This window comes from Staurois parvus, unplaced genomic scaffold, assembly GCF_062004578.1.
Source record: "Staurois parvus isolate SC_StPar_1 unplaced genomic scaffold, SC_StPar_1.0 ptg000186l, whole genome shotgun sequence".
Lineage (NCBI taxonomy): Eukaryota > Metazoa > Chordata > Amphibia > Anura > Ranidae > Staurois > Staurois parvus.
Window position 1 is genome coordinate 7660624 of NW_028317982.1, and position 26105 is coordinate 7686728.

The 26105-nt window shown below is 39.9% G+C and overlaps 1 protein-coding gene across 8 annotated transcripts in view; it reads right to left on the reverse strand.

Moving 5' to 3' along the window:
- Window positions 1–26105, reverse strand: part of PROM1 (prominin 1) — a 254289-nt gene that overhangs the window by 52504 nt on the left and 175680 nt on the right. For all 8 annotated transcript variants that reach the window (XM_089677437.1, XM_089677434.1, XM_089677433.1 and 5 more), the window contains exons 13-16: window positions 20032–20184; window positions 14655–14778; window positions 4154–4257; window positions 2626–2710 (exon numbers count right to left, since the gene is read on the reverse strand). In XM_089677437.1, coding sequence (XP_089533563.1) covers window positions 2626–2710; window positions 4154–4257; window positions 14655–14778; window positions 20032–20184 — 466 coding nt within the window. The remainder of the gene's footprint in view (window positions 1–2625; window positions 2711–4153; window positions 4258–14654; window positions 14779–20031; window positions 20185–26105) is intronic.

Genomic DNA, 26105 nt, shown 5'->3' on the forward strand with positions numbered 1-26105 from the left:
CTGAATACCTAATTTATACATTGGCAATATATTATAAATTGCAATTAACTAAAAACAAAATACTTGACCAGGCCATTTTTGCTATTCGGCACTGCACTGCTTTAACTGGTAATTGCGCGGTCATGCAATGCTGTACCCAAACAAATTTATATCATTTTTTTTACTCAAATAGAGCTTTCTTTTGGTGGCATTTGATCACCACTGGGTTTTTTATTTTGTGTGATAAACAAAAAGACTAAAAATGTTGAAAAAAAACCCTAAACAATATTTTATCACTTTCTGCAATAAAACATGTCCAATAAAAAAATTTAAACAATTCTAATTTCTTCATCAATTTTGGCCAAAATGTATTCTGCTACATGTCTTTGGTAAAAATTAAATCTCAATAAGTGTATATTGATTGGTTTTCGTGAAAATTATAGTGTCTACAAACTATGGTTTATATATTGGATTTTTTTAACTCTACTAATGGCAGTGATCAGCAACTTATACCGGGACTGTGATAGTGCGGCGGGCAAGATGACACTAAGTGATGCTGCAGGGGGAACTGACTAACTGCCATCATCAGTGACACTAACAGTGATGAATGATAATACTATACACTGTCACTGTACAAATGACACTGGATGGAAAGGGGTTAACATCTAGGGCGATCAAGGGATTAAATATGTGCCTAACAAGGTGGTGTGTGTAATGTGTGCTGCTTTTACTAACAGATCTCTTTTTTTCTTATTCCTACTTTGCAGCAATAAGAAACAGAGAGATTGTTCCTTCTGTACAGAGCCCTGTTTTGATTGTCAACACAGAGCTCTGGGCTGTGATTGGACACATGCGATCAGCAGGTCTTGGCCATGAATCATTGATCGGGACTTTTTGACAGACTCCAGCTGTGTACAACCACAGTGGGTGTCGGAAGGGGGGTGCGCATGTACACACCCTAAACCCAGAAGCAGGCAACAATGTACCAGTATGTCGCTTCGCCCACACGGGCCACCCGTCTGCAGTACATTGTGAGCAGGCGGTTCTTAAATAGTTAAAGCAACCTCTGATATTAACCTTGTATTGAACCTATGTCAACTTACACTTCAACACCAGAAGTGTGCAACACGTAGGCTGTTGTGTCAAGTTTGGGCTCACAATTGCATTTTGAGGCATTTTAAAACCAATTGAATAGATTGGGTTCCCTTTCTCATCGCTCTGATGTACCTAAGACAGGAAATTAGTGTGTTCTACACCAGGGGTCTCCAAACTTTCTAAACAAAGGGCCACTTAATGTCCTTCAAACTTTAGGACGGCTGGACTGTGGCCTATTGGAGTGGAAAATGCCTCAGCATCAGTGGGAGTAAACATTGCCTCAGGCTTGGTGGTCAGTGGGAAGAATAGTGCCCCATTGCTGGTATTAGTGGGAAGAATAGTGCCCCATTGCTGGTATTAGTGGGAGGAATAGTGCCCCATTTCTGGTATTAGTGGGAGGAATAGTGCCCCATTGCTGGTATTAGTGGGAGGAATTGTGCCCCATTGCTGGTATAAGTGGGAAGAATAGTGCCCCACCATTGATGACTATGGGAGGAATTATGCTCCATTGTTGGAGTCAGTGGGAGGAACAATACTCCACTGTTGGTGTCAGTGAAAGGATTTTGTTGGTGTCAGTGGGAGGAATAGTGATTCATGTCAGAGGGATAAATAGTGACACAAGGGCCAGATAAAGGCAAGCTAAGGACTGCATCCAGCCCACAGGCCGCAGTTTGGAGTTGACTTAGTTCAGATTCTGAGATTATAGAGGCCCCTTTGGCAATAGAAATATTTATTCTTTCCATGTGATTTTCAATCATTACCCAAACTGCAGATTATCACACTTTGCACATTTCAAGTCTCTCAGCTATCATGTATTGGTGTAACACAACAATTCCATGTTTAGCGATAAAGTCCTTGACTCAATTTTTGCAAATCTGCAAGGAGTCTCCCCTTATTTGCCAGGGGTTCTTCCCACAAGCTGAAGACCAAAATATACTGGAGATAACAAGAAATGTGAAGTGAGAGAAACATGGAGGCTGCCATTGCTGACTTCTCTCTGATAAGCTGTCTCTGAGTGTCAGACTGACTCACTGGCTTCACTACTTTCTAGGTCATTAGTATGAAGAAGTATGCAGATCAGGAACAGGGGCGGACTGACCATTTGGAAACTCGGGCACTGCCCGAGGGCCCGGGGTCAGTAGGGGACCCCATGAGATGCCCCTGGTACCTTTTTCATAGGCTTTTTTGAGTTTGGGCAAGGACACAGGGGCCCCATGATCCCCTATTGCCTGGGGGCCCCATGAGTTGTCAGTCCCCCCTGATCAGGAATAAACATTTTCAGAGTTCAGGAATAGCTGCCTTTGTATTTCTCTCAGCACAGGCTTCCTTTAACTGGTAACTGCCAAACATTACTCCTAGGGGGTGTGTCAAATTGCAAGCTCTTCCAGGGCAGGGACTTCTGCCAATGATTAAATGGTCTCTGTAAAGTGCTGCTCCACATGCCATAATATTTAAGTAAAATGAAACAAATACTGCTACAGAGCATCCTAATCATTGTATGTCACTCTTGTCATAACATAAAATACTATTCAGCACAACAATTATTCTTACCATGCTGATGTTGAGGAATTCATTGAGATTAAAAAGATTATCAATCTGAAGTGCAGTAAAAATGCCCTTGTTTTCCTTGCAGTCACTAAAACAAGATAAAAAAAAATTAATAGGCCATGACATAATAGATAAGACTGCTTTGTACTATTATTCATAACTGGTTTCCACCAGCACAATGGTGGATTTACTAAAACAGGAGCACACAGGATCTGGTGCAGCTGTGCATAGAAACCGTTCAGCTTCTAACTTCAACTTGTTCAATTAAAGGATAAATTTACATTTTGACAAAAAAAATAATAAATACACATTTTTTTTTGCAGGTAAAAAAATGTGCATTTATTATTTTTTGTTGCAGGAGCCTGTAAAGCATTGCACCATTGATCAGCAGATAGCTGGTGCCATGCAGGACTCCTGCAGATTTGTTAGCGCTCATGTACACTGCAGCTGCTAAACTGATATTCAGGAGCTGTTCAGCGTTTTTTTCAGCAGCCCCTGAACTCTCCTGTATGTTTTCCTATGTGTCCATGTACACATCGTGTTTACAGTCGTTTACAGGCAGTTGAGTTTACAGTAGTTTTTTTTAACGCACCAAACTTGTGTTCAGGAGTAGATTTTTCTGGCATTTCAAACGCCTGTAAACGCGTGTAAAGGTTTGTAAATGTGGTTAACCGCATTTAGAAGCGTTTGCTTTTAGAAGCGTTTTTTAACTGTTCCATATCCATATGCTGTCCAGAGGCTTTTTTCATCATCAGAAATGCATGCAAAGCGTTTTTCATGTATTCAAATGGACCTTGCACACCTGCGCAGTCAGTTCCAGGTTTTGAGTGAAGGAAAAAATGGTAGAACGTGCTGCATTATGCTCATGATGGGATCCATAGTGAACTCTCTAAACCTCTGAAATAGTTAATTATTTACTATTTCACTGCATTCTGGGCATTTGGGAAGGTCTCCTGAGGTTATCTATTAAAAATGCTTTTGAACGCAAATGCTCATAAACACGTCTAAACACACATAAACACATTATGCAAACGAGGCTAAACCGACGTTTTTTAACCTACAATTTCCAGCAGTCAGTTTCCATCACTCAGAAGAGTTTTCCAAATGCCCCGTGTACATGAGCCCTTAGTATGTCTGCTTGCCCATACATCCTGTACTGGCAAGCAGATAGATAGCAGGTAGATAGATTTTTTTTTAGTTTTTGAAAGATATTTCATCTCACTTCCACTTCCTATTCTGTCTGCAGAACAGGATGTAAAATTAAATCTCACAAATCAGACACAGATGGCAAAAAAAAAAAAACCATCACCTACTCCAAAAAAGAAAAGGTTTTGGCTAGATAGATATACTAGATATACTTTAAGATTAAGTAATGCAATTCATTAATCTGTTAAAAAAAATTGGCTAAACGAAGAACACATTCAGATGAACAACCTTTCTGAAACAAATTAATATCTGAACAGAAATTCTGTTTTTTCAGATCGCAATCTCATGGCCATGGGTGTCTTCACAGACCATGATTGATTCCTACCTGTACACCTTTTCAAATGTAAGATTAACATTGGCATTTTGGTATAAGACGCCAGACAAGTAGTTTTTCCACTGTGCGTTCAGTAGATAAGGAGTATCCAGAACCTGCAGAATACATAGAATTATGTACGGTACAACACATTAGATACATAAATGCCTAACAGCACATATAAATCTATTATACTGGCAATGAGAAAATTATAAAATAAAATAAATGTTAAAGCTGAACTCTGGGAATTAGACAAAATCTAAACTTGCAGTGGGGTCCCCTGCACTACGAAGGTTAAATGCTCGCTTAGTCTAGGGGTGCTAATATCAGGTGTATTACTTACCACATTCCTGGCTCCGGTGGGCTCCATTAATCCATCCAACCAGTCCAGTACTGTCACTTTCCTAAGGCACACTCAGACCTGGTCAGTTGCTCATGTCCTCCACATATAATGCAGGGTTAATAGTCCTGCACTGTACATGATGACACTGAGGCACTGATCACAGCTCACCCACAGACAGGGCTTCAGGTAAAAAGAGAACAGGTCTGAAGTGTGTTGCATCGATGAATAGAGTACTACATCTTATTCCTGCACCCTGAATTCCCATGTCAGTGAATTGTCACAGACCAGATGTCCCCATCTGAGGATTTCCCTCACCACTTTCTCTGGTGACAATTTAAAATGCTTGGATTTTCCCTCAACATCTATCCTGGTGACAATAGTCTCCCTAGGGGATACAGACATAGCAGTTAAAACTTGACAAAAGGGCCTAGCCCTTCCCCACTCTGTCCCAAGCTAAAAAAAATAAAACCTTTTCCTTTTTAGTTTAGTTTTGCCTTTTAGTTTGCCTTTACATAAACTTTAATAATTTGTTCAGCATTGTGAACCAATAAAATTATTTTTCTGTTTCACCAAAATAGTACAACGTATGAAAGCCTAGTAAGGCAAATTCACTTTTTTATGGTAATATTGCCTGTATGCGATCATCATCCATCCAAAGAAAGATTATTCTGGATGGGCCAAAAAGCAGGATAAGTGTATGGCGGTCTGTAATGACCAGACCATTTGGCCAGTGATGTACTGTATGTAACTTTTTTTGATCAATTTTCTCTTTAATCATTTCTATTTTCAAGAAGCTTTCATGTCACTGGCTCACATCTAAGAAGATCTTCTTTACTTTCAATTTTCTTTCAATTTGCAATGTGTGTATTTGAGTATTCTTTAGGGATACACCGATACCGACATCGGTATTGATACCGAGTATATTCACGAGTGCTCATGACAATGCTCCCGATACCCAAACTGATACTTTGCAGTGCTATTTCTGTGATGGTGCTTACAAATCAAAAGTCATTTAGCCTGTACTGTCGTCCCTGCAAGGAGCGGAAAGAAAGCCACGGGGATTTCAAATCCCACAGTTTTCTCTCCTTTCCCACAGCTGAGAATCTGCAGCATTGCCGCGGCTTTCTCTCCTCTCCTACAGCTGAGAATCCAAAGCATCTGCCTCCTTCCTCCGGTGACCAACACCAAGATATACAACCCCACACGCCCTTTTCTCCCACTCTCCGCTCAGCTTGGGATTGGTACAGGAAGGTTTCCCACACCGCTCCTGTGTGAACTCAGGCTTGTGACAACCTAGGTTCACACAGGAGCAGGGGGGAAACCGCTTGCAATTTGGACAGGGATAGCATTCCTGTTCAAATTGCATTTTTTTGGTGCATTTTGTATTGACTCAAATTGCTCTGCAAAGTATTTGTACTCGATATCAGCGAGTACTTGACCAAAAGTATCGGTACATGTACTCACTGATCAAAAAATCGTATTGGTGTATCCCTAGTATTCTTTTACTATTTGTAGACATGGACTGATAATGTGGCTACCACCAAACTAGAACCTTCAACATTAAGCAGTATAGATCCTTCAAAACCTGTATGAGAAAAATGGAAGACCAAATATGACAATGCAATATAATCACAGTCAGGGGCGGACTGACCATTTGGAAACTCGGGCACTGCCCGAGGGCCTGGGGTCAGTAGGGGGCCCCATGAGATGCCCCTGGTACCCTTTTCATAGGCTTTTTTGAGTTTGAGCAAGGACACAGGGGACCCATGATCCCCTATTGCCCGGGGGCCCCATGACTTGTCAGTCCGCCCCTGATCACAGTGTACAGTGGTCCTCGGGGGCAGTATTGTGACAGATGACCAGTAACACCAGCCCAGTGACAAGGTGCCCCATGAAGTCATTTTAAAGCAATTGCAGCTTAAGAGAATGTTGTGTTGTTTCAATCTATCCTTAGAATATTTATGAACTAGAGCCAATTTTCCAAATGGCTATGGAATCATTCGGTAACGCTCATATTTGAAATATTTCTGTCTTTCCTTATTGCAAGTTATGCTGGGTGTGGATGCAGTCAGGTATTCTTTAGAACTATTTGTACATTTTTTAGCTGTACAGCAATATGAAATTCTTGGTGTTTCAGCCTAAGGCAGCTGTCCGAAAAGATGTTTCTTGTCTTGAAATGTGCTAACCCTAAACATTAAAGATGCACCACATGAAACATGGCTTCTAAAATCTACTAGTGGCTCAAGACTACTTTCTTTGCATCTGGCTTGTTCTCAAAGAGTGCAAAAAGTGAAAACAGTGGTGTTGGTTTGTGCAGTGAAAGTGAGGATATTTATTTGTTTTCTAGCATCATGGGATGGAGGTTCATATCAGCAGGTTTACTGCAGGATCTAAGTTTATAACTGTAAGATGTATAAAATGATGATGCAATTTGCAGCTTTTGACCTGGTTGGGGCAGAGTAATATCAGTAGCCTACAATGTTCATGAATGGTTTACACACCAGAGTGGGTGCAATGGCAGGAAATGTATACAGACGTCATGAACTGTAAGGATTCCTAAAGTTGCAATTAATATTTTGAGACCAGGCAGGAGCTCTCTTAATGCCCAGCAGCCAACTAGTCTAGAGGAAAATCATAGTGTAGATTCTAAGAAGCCTAACGAAAAAAAAGCATGTTTCTGGTAACCAAATAGATAAGTGTGTTGTCATTCTCTGTACTCCCTAGGAGAAAAAGTAAAATACTATCCTGATAATCAATTGAGAATTGTAGTGTCTGTTCCTTTAACATGATAGAACAGTCATAGTGTTATTCTTTGGTTGTCTGGTAAGAAAAATTATAACCCGAGTCCTTGATCTTTTAATGGAGAAAGAGAAAGTTCCAGTCTAAAAGCACAGGGAGAAATGTGTTGTGTCAATCTTCAATAGACTAGGAAGAAAAGCTGTGGAGCCATTTCTCGAAGGCCTAGTAGTAAATGTGAAAGAGTCTAGTCAATGAGAGTTGTTTCTGCTTTAAGCCTACTTCATTTCAGTAGGAACCTGAAAGGTCAGAATGTGACAGGACCCAGATCTGAACCCAGGACCTATATTGGATCTGGCAGTAGCTTGCTTGCTGTGCCACCTGAGAAGCTGGATAGCTCCCTGCCTGTTCCTTTGGACAACGTTACTTTCTATTTCGTTTCTTGTTACCTTTGAACTCCTTGCTCCTCCCATTAACTTCCTATTTAAGCCATACCTTTTCATGTCCTGATTGTTGTGCTCTTCTCCAGACAAAATCTTGCTCCTTATGTTCCTGCTGCTGTCTGTATCTTCATTACCACTTATTGACTTTTGGCTTGTTCCTCAACTATGCTTCCGCTTGATCCCAACCCGCAACTACTTGTTACCAAACTGGCTTGTTCACTGATCACTCTTCCACTTGATCCCTATCAGCTACTTCTGCTACCAGACCCTGGCATGTTTACCCCCTGGTGGGGTGATCCTGAGGACTGGAACCTGGACTAGCACACAGCGAAGCCCATCTCCACCATCGGCAGCTCTGGTGAAGACTGACTAGTGCCTAAACCCCATGTCTCAGATGAGCCCATGTCACCTGGCAGGAGACCTGCTTGTGCATTATCCTGCTGGTTTCTATGTGTAGCTTTCCACAGCTATAGTTACTGGCCTCCAAGCCTGACCCCTGATTGTGACAGAATGCTAGCACTGAGTTAGCTCTGAGTGTTGTATTATAGCTTACAGTCATATACAAGGCCTGTTGACAGCAGATCTGAAGTGCACAAGCTGAATCTCAACCTAAACTAGTGTCATGCTATCATATTTGGATGGTTCAGGTTAATAATTATATAAGTTATTCTCCTGACTTGTATAGAGCGGTCCAGAACTTAAGGGTCAGATGCATAAGGGCAAAGCCTACATGACTGGGTTTAAAGGGATTTGCAAATGGAAGGGTTAAACAATTCGGAGGGCGTATAGATGGGTGGTATTTATCCAGCAGGAGAACCAGCACAGGGGGTTTCAGGGGTCATCTGAGAGAAGGAGTGAAGCAGTCTTCAGTCAGAGACAAGCTACTGTTGGGAGACCTTCTTACCTGCCTGCCCCTTTTTTTTTAAAAAAAAGCAGGTGAACAGAATCTTGCAGTTGTTGCAGTCAAAAGGTACTTGTAGGTGGCCTTTTAGATAAAAATGTAAAATGGTTAGGTACTCATCTTAGTTAAGGTATCCCCTATTATGGGTGGTTAAGTGCCAACAAACTGGTTGTTTATTTCATGGGCTGCTAATTGTGCACTCATCTCTTGGCATGGTATGGCTGGAGCTCAATCATACGAGGTTACACACACACAGGGATTTTATGGAAAGTGCCTTCAAAGGGCCCAATTTAAATTGTGTGTGGAATGTGTTTTGTTATTTTTACATTTTTGCTAATAAAAGGAGGCTATGACCATTAAGCTACACTCTGTGTTATGTGCTAGCTATTTACTAGTTATTCACTGGTGTTTAAGATTATTGATCAAAAAGTTTGGGAGACAGGCCATTTTAATGTCCTAGTCATTAAGATCACAAATAAGTTGGTGATCCCTCAAAAATGGCTGTTTGAGAACTTTGCCTCATTTTAAATGTATTACAAACTAAATAATACCATGGTCATTTTTAAAAACCCGTGCATGTATAACTTAAATACAGAATTGATCTCATCAAATTAGAGGTTAGTGTTACTCAATGATGCGTAATTCTTAAATCTGCCCTCAGGCCTTAACAACTGTAAATGTTTTGTGGATGTGCTTACAAGAGCTCATGGAACTCCAGATATTTAGTTCAAAGCTGTGAGCAATCCATATATATGCTTCAGAGGAAATACAAAAGTTATAGATTGCTGGAGGACATATGTGAGATCCTATATTATATTTTATCGCATTAAGTATATCTAAATCCCAAGGGTGTTTTGTAGGTTTTGATAGAGTGGTAAGTGGCTAGAACATCTGTCAGTTTTTAACTGCGGTCAGGGTCCCTGCTGAGGAGACTCCCCCTTTCTATTTGTCTAAGGGCCAATTCACACTGACTTGCGCTAAAATGGATGGAAAATGGATGTCTGTCCGTTGACATACATTTTGATGTCCGTTGGCATACATTTTGACATCTGTTGACATACATTTTGATGTCAGTTGACACGCATTTTAGTGCACATTAAATCGTACTGCCTTTGCATTGACAAATGTTTACATGCATTGTTTTACACTAAATGCATACATGTTGCATTTTAGCGTAATGCAGATCAACGCAGAATTATGGTGTGAATAGGACACATTGCAAATTATTGTTTTTCAGATGTCATTATGTTGAGCTAGGGGCCAATTCACACCAGTGCGTTTTAGCGCAGCTGTAAAACATAGAACAGAAGGACATCTGAAAAACAATAATTTCCAATGTGTCCTATTCACACCATACTGTTGCATTGTGTTGTACTAAAATGCAAAATTATTATACAGGATTTATATAGCACCAACAGTTTGAGCAGCGCTTTACAATATAAGGGAGACAGTACAATTACAATATATTTCAGTACAGAAGGAACATGAGAGCCCTGCTTGTGGAGCTTACAATCTAAAATGTATGTCAACAGACGTCAAAATTTTTGTCAACGAATGTCAAAATGTATGTTAACGGATGTCTGTGTCCATTAAAACACGACTAAAAAGGATGGAAATGGATATGCATTTTAGTGCAAATCAGTATGAATTGGCCCTAAAACACAAATCAACAAACTGTTGTGAATTGGCCCTTAGTGACCATTTTCGCTGGTACTTAAAATGAGTGAAAATCCAAAATTTTCAGTTTTCACTAGAGCAAGAATAAATGGAAAATCTTCCAATAAGGGCAACTAGCCCTGGGCAATCATCCTATAAATTCTCCATAAGTGTTGGACAGATACATAAACATGTCCATATATGTATGGGTAGTGCTATGGCTTATTGAGGCCGTATATGTTTTATTGTCATTTTGTGTCTGTTGTTTGTTATGTCACCAACAAAAATAAAATAATTAAACAAAACAACAGGGACAATTGTTACGCTGATAACAGTCTAAGAGGGCATTTCCAACAATTTGGAGGGATTTCTACCTTCCTTCTGGTGTACATACAACAGACAGAAAATGAAAGGGGATTTCCACAATGATGGCAAAAAAAAAAAAAATGAACAGGGGTTATACCTATGCCATACTCTATCCAAGTTTTGGCTTAAAGAATATGAAAACCCAACATTTCATATTCTATGTACCTCCTGTACCATGTACTTGTATGAAAAAGTATTCTGTTCTCTTTGTATTGCTGCCTTTGTGTAAAATCTCTGGTGTTCCTGCTAGTCCCTCTGTTTCCCGATTACAAACTGACCATGCTAGGCATGACAGCACATCGTGGCAGTGCCAATTTCATCGACCAAAATATTTTCGTCAACTAAATTAACACTAATTTAGTTGACTAAAATATGACCAAAACAATTCAGATGACTAAAATACAACTAAAACTAAAATGCCATTTAATCAAAAGACTAAAATACAACTAAAACTAAAATGGCATTTCAGTCAAAAAACTATGACTAAAACTAAATCAAATCTCTGGTGTGCCTGCTAGTCCCTGTGTTTCCCGATTACAAACTGACCATGCTAAGCATGACAACACATCGTGGCTGTGCTAATTTCATCGACCAAAATATTTTCGTCAACTAAATTAACACTATTTTAGTCGACTAAAATATGACTAAAACAATTCAGATGACTAAAATACAACTAAAACTAAAATGGCAATTAATCTAAAGGCTAAAATACGACTAAAATTAAAATGACATTTTAGTCAAAAAACTATGACTAAAACTAAATCGAAATTTTAGGTCAAAATTTAAATTGCACTACCACATAAGAAAAAGTGGGGGGTGTCTATTAAGCTGCTGAAAGAAAAAAAAAATAAGAAAATGGCTTTTCTTATTTTTTTCTTAATATTGAATGTTGGTAATATATTCAGGTAATATGTGTAAGCTGTCCTACTAACGGTTCCCCAACAGCTAGCTAACAAAACTGACAGAAGCAGCATTGTGTTTCCTTCCAAAATCGAATTTACGTCTGTAAATTGCTCTGTGAAACTGCAATACCATCACATAAACTGAAGTTACAATATGCTTGTATTGTAATGTAGATGTCTCTCACAAATACCTACAATCAACACTTGTCTTGCAAACAGTTACCTACAAATTACAATGAACACATCTGAATGCGATCTAGCTATGTATGTAACTTTGACAAACACAATGAAAGAACCTACAGGCATATGTGTATCAAAGGGGGAATGGAAGAGACCTTCATTGTTGTTCTTCTAGAAGCTAAAAAAGCTGCAGTGGTTAAGGGGAAATTTTTATTCTTTAGCAAACATGAGATACCAAGGCTATGTTCACACTAGCATTGTGTGCAGGCGGCAGAGAGGCGTTTGGGAAGCGTTTTTACCGCGTCCCAAACACCTCTGCAAATTCTGCACATTACAGCACATGGTGCTGTTCTAACGGGAGCGTTTGCGTCGCGGCAAAACGGACGCCTCTGGTTGAGTCAGGAGGCGTTGAAGCCTCCTATTCTCGTCTACGGTGCCGCTCCACAAACGCCCGGCCGGCGTTTGCAGTGCGGTTGCGACACGGTTGCGGGACGTTTGCGGAGCGGCAACACCACTCAAACTGCATTATAGGCGTTTGTGGGGCAAACGCCGGACCAACGCTTGCCAAACGCTATAGGGGCGTTTGGCAAGCGTTGGTCAAACAGCCAAGTGTGAACGAGCCCTTACTGTTCTTTATTGATAAGGGTGCAATTACAATGAACGCCTAATAGATGGCTCCCTACTCAACACAATCATGTGAATACAGAACAATGTCCAATGGAATTACAGCCATTAGAGTTTACAGTTTTAGGGGTTTTTTATATCTTAAAGTTGCACTTCTGTTTGTCAAAAAGCAATGCTTTTGTTTATAAAGACGTTATATATCACAACGGCTAAATCTGTGTCTGTGGTGTATGTTCAAACCTTAATACTATAAATAATAGCATGTTATTAGATTTTTACTCCAAAAGTATATAATGAGTTTGTAAATTCTAGAGAAATACTTAAATAATGCATAACAATTTAAAGGATAAGTTCACCTTTTGCACAAAAATAATAAATGCAGATTTCTTTGCAGGTAAACAAAATGTGAATTTATTATTTTTGTCTGCAGGAGCCTGGAAAGCATTGCACCAGCGATCAGTAGATCGCTGGTGCCATGCAGGTCTTCTGCAGATCTGTCAGTATATCTGCTCATCCATACGGGATGTACGAGCAAGAAGATATACCGAGCAGAAGATTCAATGAACTACCACGGCGCTCCCTAGCGTCGTGGTAGATCATTGAAAACTACAAGGCTTATGGGACTTGCAGTTCATTCATTCACGAAAGTCTGCGAATGAATGATGCTGCCGAGTGGGACGTTTTCAAATCTGACAGATAGTACAGGGAACTTCTCCTTGTACTTCTGTCGGGGGGGGGGGGGGGGGGCAATGGGCTGCAGCATTAGGAACATGTTACATGTTCCCATCCTAAAAACGGGAGGAACATGTAACATGTTCCTAAAGGTGAACTTGACCTTTAACTAAACCCATTAGATTTTAGTTGCTAAAATGTACTGGAAATTTTAGTCAACTAAAATACAACTAAAACTAAAATAATTCAGATGACTAAAATACAACTAAAACTAAATTGGCATTTTATTCAAAAGACTATGACTAAAACTAAATTTAAATTTGATATTAAAATTAACACTGTAACGTGGTCAGTTTTCCAGCTGTGCTAAGAATGCAGCCTGAGCTCTAATGATCAGATGTTTGATGATATGCCCCCATCTGCACAGCTATTTACTGTGAAGTTCAGTGTGCTGCTGTTTCATTCACCTAGCTCTCATTATATCCTTGTGCAGCTGAACACAGAGTATGTGAGGGGAAAAAAGGTATTTATAATGCTTATATGAATACACACGTGCTGACTTAAATTTTTATTTTAAACTAAATGGGTTGTTTTTTGTAAGGTGAGGGTTTACATGTACTTTAAGATACATTTTAACCTAAAAAGTTATTTTAATCAAAGGAGCGGTTTACAGGTGTGAAACTGTTTAAAGTACCCATGTCTGTGCAGACATTGAGGAATTTGTTATTTATGTAACATGGACAAAAATGTAAAATATCTCAGTCAGGTCTAGAAAATTAAATGTCAAATATCTCAGCCAGGTATAGAACATTTACAGAAAAAAAACAACTATTTGGGGGATAGTATGGTATCCCTTTTAAAGCCATGTAATTTTTCTGTAGTGGCCCTGTAAGTTAATAACCTATTTAAAAATACTGTATTTTGAATTTAATCAGAAACAAAGTATAAGGTTAATATATAAAAGCTGAGCATTTCGGGGTAGTAAAAAAATTCCAAGCTGGCCACTGGTGCCTGGAGCATAGTGTGAAGGCTGGGTGACTGACAGTTCTAGCCTGTTATACAGGCTGCAGCTTGAGAAGGTATGCACTACAACATGAGCTAAAAAGAGAGGGAAATGGGATTCCTGCCCAACGCATCATATTTGTAAGGATTATAGGGCTCCCGCATATGATGTGATTGCTCACATCACATGTCAAAAAACATTTTTACAATGTCCTGCTAATAATGGCTTCTTTTTCAAATGAAGAAGTCAGTGATGTAAAACAAGTTAAGTTCAGTAGACAAGATCTAACTCAATGTCCACAGGTTTACTTTAGAGTCAATCTGAACTAAAAAAGTGATTTACTATGTTATAGGTAACTTCTAGAAATGTTAAGTGTGCCTAAGCAATATTCTGTCTTGAATGTTTTGCTAATGAATAGCAGTGTAATTCCTGTGCCTATAGCCCCATTGATGTGTATCTGTACTGCTGACTCCAACAGCGAGTCTCAATAGATTTGAAGTAAGATTTGTGATGTCACTATTGTGCTACTCTTTATTCTCCTTGCTGGAGAGGATATGCAGTGCAAGAATCTCCCTGCTTTTGTTTCATTTATTCTGTGGATCTGTCCTTTCTCCATCTCTCCTGCTGTATCATTTTCCAACTCTCCAGGCCCTAAGCTAAGATTGAATAATTAAAATGAATTCTTACCTTAAACAAAGATTTGTCTTGAAATGGCTCACATACCAGCTTTTCAACATTTCCACCAGTCAGGAATGTGACCATTACAACAAGCATAAGGACCCAGGAGAAGATGAAGCTGAATCCAACACCACTGTGAAATAACAAATATAGATGTTATTAACCACTTGGCCTGCTGAGGATTTACTCCCCTTCCTGACCAGGTCATTTTTTGTGTTATGGCACTGCGTAACTTTAACTGACAATTGCGTGGTAATTTACATCCTCACGAATGGAGCTTTTTTTGGTGGTATTTGATCGCCTGTGCGTTTTTTATTTTTTGCGCTATAAAAAAAACAACAATTTTGAGGAAAAAAAACTATATTTTTGACTTTTTGCATTTAAATATGTCCAAAAAAAAAATCAAATTTCATCATAAAATTTAGGCCAAAATGTATTCTGCTACATGTCTTTGCTAAAAAAAACCCCAATACATGTAAATTAATTAGTTTGCGTGATAGTTCTAGTATTTACAAATGGCGGTATATATACTGGAATTTTTTTTTCTTTACTAGTAATGGCGGTGATCAGCGACTTATAGCAGGACTGCGGCGGGCATTCTGACACTGGTTGGAACTGACTTGGTGTCATTGAGTTCCAGAGGATAGGAAAAGCTCTTGAGAAGTCCTGGATGCAAACATGGGAGGTGGAGAAAAGGGAGCTAGACAGCAGGAAGTCTTGGGAAGAGCAGAGAGGAGATTTTGGGTGATACATTAATACAATATTGGTGATGTAGCTTGGTTGTTGTTTGGTTTTTTTTCATTTTATTTGTTGGGCAAATTGGGAGCCAGTGGAGGCACTGGCAGAGAGGGGTGGTGGACACTGATGTTACAGAGGCGAAGTCTACATGATTGGAGCAGTGATTGGATTTGGACCTGAAAAGACAGGTCAGAGTCCAGCATTGCACCTAGCACCCTGGCATGAGGGGAGAGACTGATAGCTGTATTATTGATCCTGCTGGAAAAGTTGTGGAGAAGGACACAGGTTGGAGGGGAATTTATGAGCTAAGTTTTGGAACAATTTTGTTTGAGATATCATACTGATATGCTAGAAATTAAGCAATGTGAGAGGAAACTGAAGGGGTGAGGTGAGGAGTAGATGGATAGATTTGGGTGTCATCAGTATAGACATGGTATTGGAAGCCATGGGAGGTTATCAGGTCACCAAATGAGGAGGTGCAGATGAAGAAGAAAAGAGGTCAGAGGACATAGCCTTTAGAGACCACTATAGAAAGCGGAAGTGGGGAAGAGGAGACATCACTGAGTTGTAGGCAACACTGAAGAAATGCTAGATAGATAGATAGATAGATAGATAGATAGATAGATAGATAGATAGATAGATAAGAAGAAAAGAGCAGAGTCTTGCAGGTCACAGGAGTGAAATTTTTCGAGGAGGAGTGGGTGGTCAACATTATCAAAGACAGTCGAAACATCTAGTAGTGTGAGTAAGAAGTAACGGCTATTGGTTTTAACGGTTAGCAATTGTTAGTGAGTGTTAGTAGGCTTGTTTCTGTGGAGTGTTGCAAACAAAAGTCAGACTGGCATACACTGTAGTCATGGTGAGCTTTACCTGATAGTAACACTACACTGTATATAGTATATCAAAAGCCAAAATATTTTTTTTCATTATTTTCATTTTGGATAGAGTAGGGTTAACTTTTAAAACCCTTTAATATTTTTTTTCTTCTGAGTCCCGCTGGGGAGAGTTCCCTATAGCTTCCTGTTCTGTAGACACACAAGGAAGTGAGAAGAAATATTTCCAAATTACACAGCTGTCACTGGAACAAGTGTCCCCACTGAAAACTTTCCCCTCTATTCCTGTTCTGGTGACAACTCAAAATTTTGGATTTACCATCTCTTTCAGCCCTAGTGAATGTGGCCATGGGGGCAAGTAGAGAGACATATCTCCCTAGTGGTGACATAGCAATGAAAACATGTGCTACAGCCCTACCCAGTTTCCACCACCATCCCAAATGACCCCTGATTGCATAAAGTAGGCTTGAGCTTTGAGTTTATTTTAAATTCAGATGGCAATGCTGATCTTGGTTGGTAATGTGGTTCCTTTTGGCCCAATCTTAGTGCTTGTTTCTATCAATTGGTCCCCCAGCTTTAGTCCCCTTTCACATGAGTGGGCAGATTGAGTCCGCCTGTTTCGTTTTTCAAGAGTACCTGATCGGACGCGCCATTGTCTCTATGAAGCAGTGGCTGTAAATGGACATTTGTCTGTTTGCACTCACCTGCATCAGACCTGATCCTGTCCACTAAAAACAGATGGATGTGGATCTGTTCCCCATCCGTCTGGCTGATCGGATCAGAAATTGGACAGGTGGTCCATTTTCATCCAACAGCCCATAGAGGATAGTGGGCTATGTCCATGTCCACTTTGCATAAGCGGAGCGGACACAGACCTGTGACAGGGACCTTACTGCACATTAGCCATCATGTCTTGCATTAATGATGGATAAAAAACAGCCATATGCAGGTTGGATATAAGGCATTCTATGCTATGTATTCTACACAGTAACCCACCATTTTTGTATGGAGAGTTGGTTGAAGCATCACAAAGAAATCATTTTCATGACACCACTCACTATCCAAAATTATATTTATTGAAAATGACTTCATGTATATACCATCTGCACTAGCTTTTCTGGGTCACATAATATTTTTAACACATTACTAAATGAAATTGTTATTGTTTATTCTATTTTTCAATAGCGAATTTTAGCAGAGCTGTAAAATTATACCTCCACTTTGTTGTAGAAGCCTATTACTGATTTTGCCTGAAGCAGTGAAGTTATTTATTAGATGCAGAGATGTCAGGCAGACTGAGACATGTACACATGGTATGCACAGCATGATGACCTAAATGGGACAGACATGTAGATTTTAGCTGTTTATTTAGAGAAGCAGAGTGTATAGCTGGCAGCGGCACTGTCACTGTCAGGGGAAGTCAGCCACTATGACACCTATATTCACTGGCAGGAGCCTTAGCATATTATACATGCCAGCTCACATCTGTACATGCTTGACCAACCTCTGAAAAGCTTCAAGCAAGCCTTCACCAACGCTCATAGAGTACCGCCAAACATGAACTATTTAGCATATAAATAAAGTATTTGGTGCAAAATCAGAGAACAAAATTCTTGCTAAAGTCTGTCTGCTGGTGACAGTCATATGTCACCCCGGTCTGCGTGTGCCAACCTCCAGTGGGAACGGTTCATGATTGACATAAAGGTTTAGCTGCTGACTTTGCACATCAATAACAGGGCTGTTTAGTCTGCAAGTTTTCTGGAGAGTCTCTGCCCATTTCTATGATTAAGGAATGGAAAGGTTTGCATTTTTAATTCTTTACCAAGACATTGTTCACAATGTACTATTGTTGTAAGACATTACATCCATGTTCATTCCAACAGAGAAAAAGCATTAACATCTTGTAGAAAAGATATCAAGTCGGAAAGCTGGTTTGAAAAATAATAGAAGGGTGCAATGGAAAATGATGAAATAGAGTCTGCATTGGTTATGTCTCTTCCCAAATGTATTGGGGGTGTTGGTGTAAATATAAGAAATTCTGATCAGGGGAATGGAGCAGGGGTATGTGGATGGGGAGAACGAGCTTTGAAAGGGGGGGAGAGTGGATGACTGCGAGACTAGGTAGTTTTAAGGACCACTTTAAAATGAGATGTTAGTTTTGGGTGGACAGAGGTTTCTTATAGTTCTTGGATCTTTTCACCCAATTATGAACATTTGCCTGTGCCTTAATACAGAACTGTAATATAGGTATAACTGCTTCTTATCTCGATGTCTCAGTAACTTGTTTATTCTACATTATCGAATAAGGGTAGTGTGATGGATTTGTACTGGCAGTTCTCAAAGGACAGAAATAACTTTTTTAATACTATGTTGAAAATCTATTGCTATCACAGTCCAGATCTGAACCTGAGACCTCTATGGTGTCTGACTGTGGCTCTTCTCGCTGTGCCACCTGAGATGGTGGATAACATTCTGTCTGATTCCTTAAACAACCTCACTTTGTATATTTTTTTCTGGTGAACCGTGAACTCTTTGCTCCTCCCATGAAATTCCTATGTATGCCATGTCTGCACTTCCTATTTGCCAGATTATTGTGCTTTTTCCAGCCATTATCTTGCTCCTTTGCACACCTGCTGCTGTCCTTATCAACCCTAGTCTTATTCATTGACTAAGCTTCCGCCTGATTCCATCCAGCTACTACTCATTACTGACCTTTTGGCTTGCTCATTCACTATGTTTCCACCTGACCCAATCCAGCTGCTACACATTACTGACCTTTTGGCTTGTTCATCGACTATGTCTCTGCTCGTTCTCGATCTTCTTCATTCGCTATCTGACACCCCCTTGCTCATATCCTGCTTGGGCAATCCATAAGGTCACAACTTGGCATATACAGGCAGTAAAACCCATCTCCACCATCAGAATCTCTGGTGAAGACCAGCTAGTGCTTAGACTCTGACTCTGGAGAGCCTGCGTCATCCGATAGGGGGATCTGCTTGTGGGTCTATGCAGCTAACTACTTTGTAAACCTCTATACTGCTACAGCCGCTGGCCTCCGAGCCTGATCCCAGACCAGAACAATTTCAAGCAACCAATAAACTGGCAAAAATAAAAATGATTTTCTCATTAGGAAAGAAAATTATACTCTGCATGATTAGAGATTTTATCAGTTTAAATGATTGACCAGGGTACAAGTCACTGGAACTGCTGAGACACCTGTGTAAAATGTGCTACATCACATTACTGGCAAAGCAACATATTCAACATATTCATTGCAATGCTTCTCTCCTCCTGTGCTTTAACTTGTCCTCCCTGCATTTTACCACCATTCCTTTCTTCTACAGAATAAAATGTATAAAAGCTAACTGCCAGCTCAAACTATGGCACTGTGGTAACACACGTTAAAGCATGGTAATGTGCATGTTACCTGTATTGCGTCCTGGGGTGCCATTTGTTTCTAATGACTCCCCATCGTGCCCAGGCAATAAACCTGTGTTGCAGTGCTCATCACAGCAACATGCCTGCCCTGCAGCTCACAGCAACGCAATATTGTGTAATGAAAGGATTTTAAATACTGTACATTCTTAGCATATTTAGACAACTGTACTGTCTTTCTCTTCCAGGAATTTGCGATAAGTGTTAACGAAACATTTCCACTTTTTTTGACCATTGTGTGACTTTTTCAAGAAAAGGAATAATAGCTTGCCCAGTTTGCTTTGGAATGCTTAAAAAAAAAAATAAAACAAACCCCAAAAATTAGAACATCCTTGGAAGTTCAGTTATTTTAAACCACTGACCATACATGGAATACTCACGCCATAAGGAAGTTGCCCCCAGTATTGGAAACACAGCCTCTAGTAGTCGGAGATGCATGCTGGTCATAACCGCAAGCGCCACATAGCAAACCAAGGAAATAGAAGACTACAATGAGCGTCACCATGCAGCAGAGAACGAGAGAACCCAACCACCTGAAAGTAGAAGACACTGTTAAGTTCAAGTTTTATTTGCAGCAGACAAACCATAAGCACTTACTTCATAGCATTCACTATTAGTTTATTACAGTGAAACTGCCAAATATTCACAATCCCCAGAGGACCCCAAGTTCCACTATACATATCTGTTCGTAAGAGGTTGTATTAATTGAAAAGGCTCCCAAAGAGCCATCTATGGTGAATTAAAATGTTAAGCTATTCAGCCATGAATCTGCACACGTATAACAGATGAGGTTTACATAGTGCTGATTGACAGGGGAACCTAACTGTTTAAGGAAGCCAACATTCAATGCAGCCATGAGCTAATATACACATGCACTGCTCTCTGCTTTTGTACATGTATCCATTGCATTCACGTTAGTGGTAGTCAGCTTACTAGATATAGGGGCCCTCAACTGTGATACCCTGGCTTCCCTAAGGGGTTGTACATAATATTCCATAGACTGTATGTAGTTATGTAATGCTACAGAGGATTGTCAGAGACTGCTGACGCACTTCTGGAGATGGCCAGAGAATGGAGACATTGTACAGGTGTAGCTGAGGGCTGGATATTTTCTGTAGGAGACTGTAATGCAGGCCATAGATGGGGAGAAAACCGCCCGATTTTTCTTTAAAAAAAACAAAAAATCGGTTGTTCAATCGGCCGACGTTACCAGTAACGGTACAAAAAAAATCATCCGATTTTCATCCAGTCTACAGCCAGCAAAAAGTGTCCCTGCAAAGAGCTCCGCTATTTCTTTGACAGTTCTTTGACATTTATAGCGGCTGCAACATTGTATCTATTTGTATCCATTTCGGATACAGATATTTTTATTCGGAAACAAAGAGATACATTGTTGCAGCCGCTATAAATGTCAAGGAACTGTCAAAGAAATAGCGGAGCTCTCTGCAGGGACACTTTTTCCCGGACTGGAATTCTTCTTCTTCTTCATCCTCTTCTTCTTCATCCTCTTCTTCATCTTCTTCTTCTTTTTGTCTTCCTCTTGCAGGTCACTGCTCATGCACAGATTTTTTATCGGTAAAAAGATCGGCCGATTTGCCCATCATTGCCGCGAAAACCGGCCGATCTGCAGAATCGCCCGATTTTTTTCAAACTTTACCGCTAAAAAAAATCTGCCAAAATACCGAGAAACAGCCGACCTATTAACCCACTAACGATCTGAAAATCGGCTGATTTTATTTTCGGACGAAAAATCGGCCGATTTTCGACCCATCTATGGCCTGCATAAGAGACTGAGGACATGCTGCACACGAAAGTGAGAGATCACTGCCATTGCAGCCTCGTTACAAATCAATGCTCCCACTACTGGATGCTGGTGCCCTGGGGCTGAATAACCAGTATAAAAAGGTCACAAGTTGGGGACAAGGGAGTTGGCGTGTGTACTGGATAAAAAAAGCCACAAGCTTTACTGTAATTTGGCTCAATGAAATCATAATTTTATCATTGTTTATCTCTAACATACTAGGAGAGGATTTCATGTTTCTTTAAAATCAATTATTCAATTTGTAAATTTGTTGATAGACGATTAAATCATAAACACATTAATTGCCAAGTCATTTCACTCTAAATAGGACTCCAAAGGGGTGAACGGTCATCCACGTAGTAATCAGAATATCACTGCTGTCACTGTTTATATTATATTAATGACATAAGTCATTAGACCACGTGCAGACTACAGACTGTACCCGGAGCAAAGTTTATGACCACTTTGTAAGCTAGATAAACAGTACACCTCCTTACATAATACAAGAATGCAGTCATCAGTATCAGGAAATGGCATTTAAATGGAAACAGAATGCAAACCTGTTTCTTCTGCAGACAAAACACCTACAATAAATAAAGCTAGAATTCATTCTTGTTTAATGTATTGCTGACATGGAACAGTCTCATGTTTTTATGTTTCCCCTGGAAAACTCCCTGCCAGGTTTTCACTACTTTTCAGTCTCCTTTCTCTTTTTCTAATTTTTTATTGAATATTCCTTTTCCTCCACTTTTACCTTGTGTTTTTATTGTGCTCCCCAGCACTTAATGTGTATTTGCTTTAAGCAGAATAGTTCAACACCGACAAGTGCATCCTGCCTTGTTGATTCAACAGCAATAGTATGCAGTAAATATGCAGCCTTTTTATTATCAATAGATTCCCTAGTTGGACACCTCACCTTGAAGACCATTAGGACTTCTTGGATCCATATCAGTTTTATGACACTTGGTAGACAGACAATGGGGTTTAGTAGAACATAAAAAGGATTAGACCTCTGTTAAGTTTTTATTGCAGCTTGTGTCTACATTGTGGAGATAAATATAAAAAGTCCAGCACACTCCATACAGAAATAAGACCCAGTCCTAAGAGTGTGTTGTGGCAAAATGGCACAAAAGTCCAATTCAAGATGTTGCCAGTACACCATGTTTAAATTATCAGACGGAACACTATAATGTCACTAACAGAAAGCAGCAAAGTTCTGAGGCCACTAGGGGCCTTTTCCTGGCTGGGGAAATGTCCCTAGTGGCCTCAAAACATTTCTGCTTTCTGTTGGTGATGTTAACTGTCCTTTTTATCAAGCATAGTGTACTGCTGCTATCTCGGATTGCACATTGTGGAGATACACATTCATTCCTCTGCCTGGGACAACTGTCAATAGGATGGGAAAATCTTCACAGCAGGGTTGGAGCCAGCAATAGTCACTTGGAATTTCCCCACATGGCAGTCTCCTGGTTTTACAGAAAAAGGGTTAACAGCACCTCGCTATCATGAGTGATTAGAGGAAAATGACCAAGATTGTTCAAGGTCACAGGAAGTCCACAAATTATTTAACACTTATTTTCTACAAGTGCTCCTGTCAACCAAGGACAGGAATGGGGGCTACAGAAGGCACAGGATCACCAAAGCTGATTGACTGAAGACTGAGAAAATGTTGGCTGGTCTGAAGACTCTGATAATGCCTCCACTGTGTCTTGCAGATGGTAAGATCAACGTTTGGTTTACCAAACTAGAGTCCTTCAGGATGAGATGATATGGGAAGTTTGCAGCATGCACCCGAACTGTATATGACATATACTTTTATGCACGTACTGTATGATGCCTTGGTGTCAACATGAACCAAAATCCCTATGAAAGTTTAATCCATGCTCAGAAGAATGTGTCCAAGTCTGAAGACACTTTTCAAAGACTACCCAATCACATGTAAGGAAAATGTAAAAAAACAGCATTTTTGCTTACACATGATTGGATAATGGAAGTCAGCAGAGATTCAACCTCATTTACTGTGCTCTGGAGCAACTGCACTTCCAAAGTGTGCAGTGCCTTTAGTAAATCGATCCCTTATTTAATCCCTTTGACCTGGCAAACGGGTGATCTGTACACAATGTACAGGTAAAAGGTGCTCTATTTTTAAAGTGACAGGAATGGTTTACAGCTATGATTTTTGGGACCAATTTCACATTATCACATTTGAATCCTTGGTCTATTCCACTGTGTTAAATGGAATATACATATTATACATCCTAAAGCAGTTGTCTTCTGTGACATGTATCAAACAACCTAAATGAAAAAAAAGAAAAGAATAATAAAAAATACTAATACCCCTAACCATCCATCATTATGTAACATATGGGATGTAGCAAATGTCTAATAACATCATACAACAAGCTTGGGTTCAAACCTTAACATTCAGCCTCGTAAACCTGCCATTTTACATCAATCTCTTCAGTCAATCTGACAGGAATTTGAAGTAATTTGCATATATATGTCCCAGTGTGGGATGTTTATGTGTTACATTCCAGTGATGATCATAGGAAATATTAAAATATGAGGAATGTAATGCAGCTCTCTGTGCAGAGTATTTTGGATAAGGCTAATTCACACATAGAGGTTTACAATATCCTAGAAAAAAAATATTTAAAGTGTTAAAGCAGTCCCAGCTACTAACAAACTCTATTTACTCAGTGTATGATAGATTTTCTGGGCTTTGCTTTATGACCAACAATTGTTTCTATGCATCAGCATATTTGCAAAGGTTTCCAGCTAGCAAATATTTTCTTATATGATGGTATCCTGAGAACATGCCAACTCTCACATTCAATCACAGTATATGCTCAAATTCAGAAATGATTCTATAGGCAGTAACTTATTTTTATTAAATTATAGTTCTTGCAATTTCTCAGAATTTTGTTATATTATGCTAGAAAAGTTATTTTCAATGGATTTCTACCAAACCTCTACATCTCAGTATGTGGAAAAAATTAATTAATCAAACTTAACTCTTATATAAATTAACATATGATGCTAAGGGCTGCCCAGGGAAGTTTCATAAGATAAGGGGACCCCGGCTTAAAACCCAGGACACTACAGACTCCCTTCTTTACTTAACTGCAGTCTCCTCATCTTAGAGTTTCTCTGCTTCCTTTTCTGTAAGGTCAATTAAACTGTATACATTTTTATTGCCTTTATATTGTATATCTGAAACATGCAAGACTCAATTGGAGCAGTAAGGACACAGCTTCTTCAGTTTATTTTATTCCGATTATGTGTGGGTGCTGTAACAGTTGCCATAGCTCATTTTGTCATTTGTTCAATATTTAATTGATGTTCTGTACTTAACAACTTCTATGATATCTTTGAGTATTCACTATAGATACAAATATCTCTTGTTCTGACCCTTTTTGTATTATTCTCAAAGCTGTGATGTCAATATGTGAGAGAGTGGTGTGTAACGTTACTCCCGTAGGTGCCACTGAAGTACTGTCCCAGTTTCCCCACAATCTGCACCCCACAGCAAGGCACACAGGCTCATTCACATGTTTCTTCAATAGTCAGTCTAGGGGGTGTTGTTTTTATTTTTGGAGGACTTGGATAGGATTGAGGGAGATAGGTGAGATATTCCAAATACAAGAACTATGTACACTTAAAGACTTACGTATTCTTCAGAATAGGCTATAATAAAGTCTAAGCTTTTAGCAAGCAATAGGCATCAGCTTTAAAGCAGTAGTAAGGAGTAAATGTAACCTCCTTTCTTTGAGCCATGTGAGGAGAGTCCCTTTAGGTAGAATACTATCTGGACAAAGCTCAGCAGGACACCAGCTCCAAAGCTGACTCTCTAGCACTGGGGGGGGGGGTGGCAAAAGCACAAAGGTCCCCAAGATCTTTCAGAAGTGTCTGTACTCACACAAGGCCTAAGGCACTTGGCTGTCTCCTTCCAACTTCCAACCGACACCTTACTCCGGTGATACCAGACCAGATCTTTAGCAGACAGCTCTTTTTAGTTCCAGGACCTCAGCATCCAGGACCTCAGGACAGCAGACATAACAGCATTGCCTGGGAGGGCAGTGTGCCCCCTCCAGGCTGGACTAATCCTCTCCAGGAAAAGATCCCAAGCTAAGGTGCTCACCGAATATATACAATCTCCCAGCATGCCATCAGAGCCTGCCTGTCTGAGACAGGCCAGAGCTGTATCAATATTCATGCTGCCATCTGCAGAGCTCCACACCAATCATCCAGGAAATTCTAAAGCTCTCTGGATACAGAGGGAGCTATCAGACTGGCAGCAGCCAGGAGGAATCCTGCTCTGCAGAAAGGGAAAGGGACTGGCTGATTCAGTTGGCGCTGCTATATCTTGATCTGTAACTGTATATCCTGCGGTCACCTTGAATGATAACTGTACTGCAGATGTATTACAATAATGGTGCTGGTATATCTAGGCTGCAGACTGGGGAAACTGTATATAATGTTCACAACTATGTGCAGGTAGATAATTGTAGTGGTGAACTATAAATGTTCACTTTGTTAGTGGACACATGGGTTTCTCTCACCCAATCAATGTATTTGGCAGATTTCTGCGATCCATCTTTCCCAATGGGTAGAGACAGTCCACAGGCCCTCTGGTTCAGACTTGGTGTTCTT